General features: G+C 36.8%; 1 protein-coding gene across 1 annotated transcript; it reads left to right on the forward strand.

Annotated features, from left to right (window-relative positions):
- Window positions 1–606: 606 nt before the first annotated feature.
- On the forward strand, window positions 607–2097 carry LOC117114545 (major facilitator superfamily domain-containing protein 8-like; the record flags this gene model as incomplete). Its single annotated transcript, XM_033258221.1, has 4 exons — window positions 607–725; window positions 834–965; window positions 1294–1397; window positions 1867–2097. Coding segments are annotated over exons 2-4 (448 nt in total), but the record flags the coding sequence as incomplete, so codon positions are not given.
- Window positions 2098–2241: the final 144 nt, after the last annotated feature.

The raw sequence follows: 2241 nt of genomic DNA on the forward strand, positions 1-2241 counted from the left end.
GCTGGCGTCGGCAGTCCGCCAACGCAATTTCATGAGACTGCGACGCGACAGTTTTCAACAACGATTCTCTCAATCAGTGGAATGATTTATCAATATTGTGAAATATTTAGCCGGGCACTTACTGCGTCGTACGACCGTCGCACGATGAATCCAACTCTGTTCCCTGTGAGCGCTAGATGACGCGACGCCGTCTTGATTGTTGATGGCGGTGGTCTGAACGGATCGTCATTAAATTGATCAGTTGAGCGTGCATCAATAATGCGTATACTCTGACGTCATGTTTACGTGTTTATCTTTTGGAAAGGATTAATAATAATAATAATTCTGGATTTATATAGCGCCTCACGTTGTCACAACCTCGAGGCACTTAAAAACAACAAAGAGAAGAAAATAAACCATAAACAAATGTAGAAAGTATCATAAATTATTTATCCAATATTTTTGGGTTTTTAGTTTAGTTTAATTATTAATTCATTTAGTTTAGTTTAATTATTATTCACACAGTTCATTATTGGTAATCACGGTGCCTAAATAATCAATAAAGTAATTGTTGTATGTACTGTACTGTACCGGTGTCTATAATTACCCTTTTTTCTCTTTGAAAATTTAGAATCTGACTTAACACCATCTATAGATTCTGAAGAGAACTTAATAGATTGGGTTGCTGTACTGGTAACCTGTTTACTTTTCTGCATTACAACGTTTATATTTGCTGCTTATGATACGTAAGTACCTGCTTACAAATCTAAGATATTGTATGATACCTAAGTCACATGAGGTTCTGGAAACTACAATAGGTTATATCAAGCTAATACTATGTCCGTTGTATTTAGAATCGGTACTACGTTTATAATGGACATGTACGGATTTAAACCGGACGAAGCAGTTTTTTACCAAGGCCTTCTACTATCATTTGTTGCTCTCGTGTTTGTCGCTGTTGTATTCGTGCTCAGATACTTAAAATCGTAAGTAGAAACTTAGATGATTCATTTTCATGATCGCTAATCAAATCGTTACAAAAACATTACCAATGGACGATAAGCACCACCCCTTAGCTATTGTTGCTAAGGTAAAAAGCACATGACCATCACGTGCCGCGAAAAAATTGTGTATTTGTGGGACACGCGCGTATTCCGCGTCAGGCTTTAAGCTTCATTCCAGTTTGAAATCGCATGCACGCTTTAACAAAATCACCACGGGCTATGTTTCACCTTGATAAAAGTATATTTTTGGCTATTATTTAAGAGTTCCATGAATGCATTGTTCCAAGAAATGAATTTTTATTTGTTTCAGAATTTTAAGTGAACGAGCGTTATGGTTGGCTGGTTTTGTTATCACTCTTGCTGGAGTGTTCATCATGATGCCTTGGGGAACAAACACTATGCTGGATGAACAAGGCATGAAAAAACCCCTAACTTTTAGGCGTAAGCCGAATACGGCCTACCGTTTTTGTGTAAAAGTATAAGTTGTAAAGAACCAATCGAGATGTGGATATGATATGTGATAAGAGATGTGATATGTGGTTAGAAACCAATGACATGACTTAAAAAGACAAATACATGACTGAATGAACTTTTCCACTATAATAGCCCCTTTGCCTTTGATATAGTTTTTAAAGTGTGAGACCGTGAATTTGCATATTTTGGGACATGCGTATTGCTGGCTACTAAATAGCACCTTCTGATTGGTCTCCGAAAAAAGGGCCATTACAATACATTTGCAAAAATGACAAGCGTCGGCCCTATTTATAATTCCAATTTAATGTTTAATTAACTCTTTATTACACAGTTTTTTTAAATTTATATATATATATATATATATATTTTAGTGACGATCCGCAATAAATATTTTGCATTCTCCCTACAGCAAAACGAGAAAAGGAAGAAGTCTCTGTCTTGAACACAGTTATCGACGACGGCCAGAACACGACCTACAAGATATGTTACAAGGAATTCCATTGGTGCGAATATACTCCATTTATCCACCTAGCCCAATACCTCATCGGCTTCATTCTCAATATGGGCGTTGGATATGGATTTGCTTTTATTATGGCGTCGACTATTTATTCCAAAGTACTTGGAAATTTAAATCAGGTGAGTATAAACACGTCCAGCTATGTCCAGTTTTATTTGACAAAAACAAGCGACACGGTCATGATGGCATCACATCATCACCATAGACCAAAGATCTTATAAACACAAGATAGCGTTCTCCGCGATTTACGCGTAACAAATAGAAGCG

The sequence above is a fragment of the Anneissia japonica genome, unplaced genomic scaffold, assembly GCF_011630105.1.
Source record: "Anneissia japonica isolate Jap-2015-1 unplaced genomic scaffold, ASM1163010v1 scaffold180747_len2241_cov185, whole genome shotgun sequence".
Lineage (NCBI taxonomy): Eukaryota > Metazoa > Echinodermata > Crinoidea > Comatulida > Comatulidae > Anneissia > Anneissia japonica.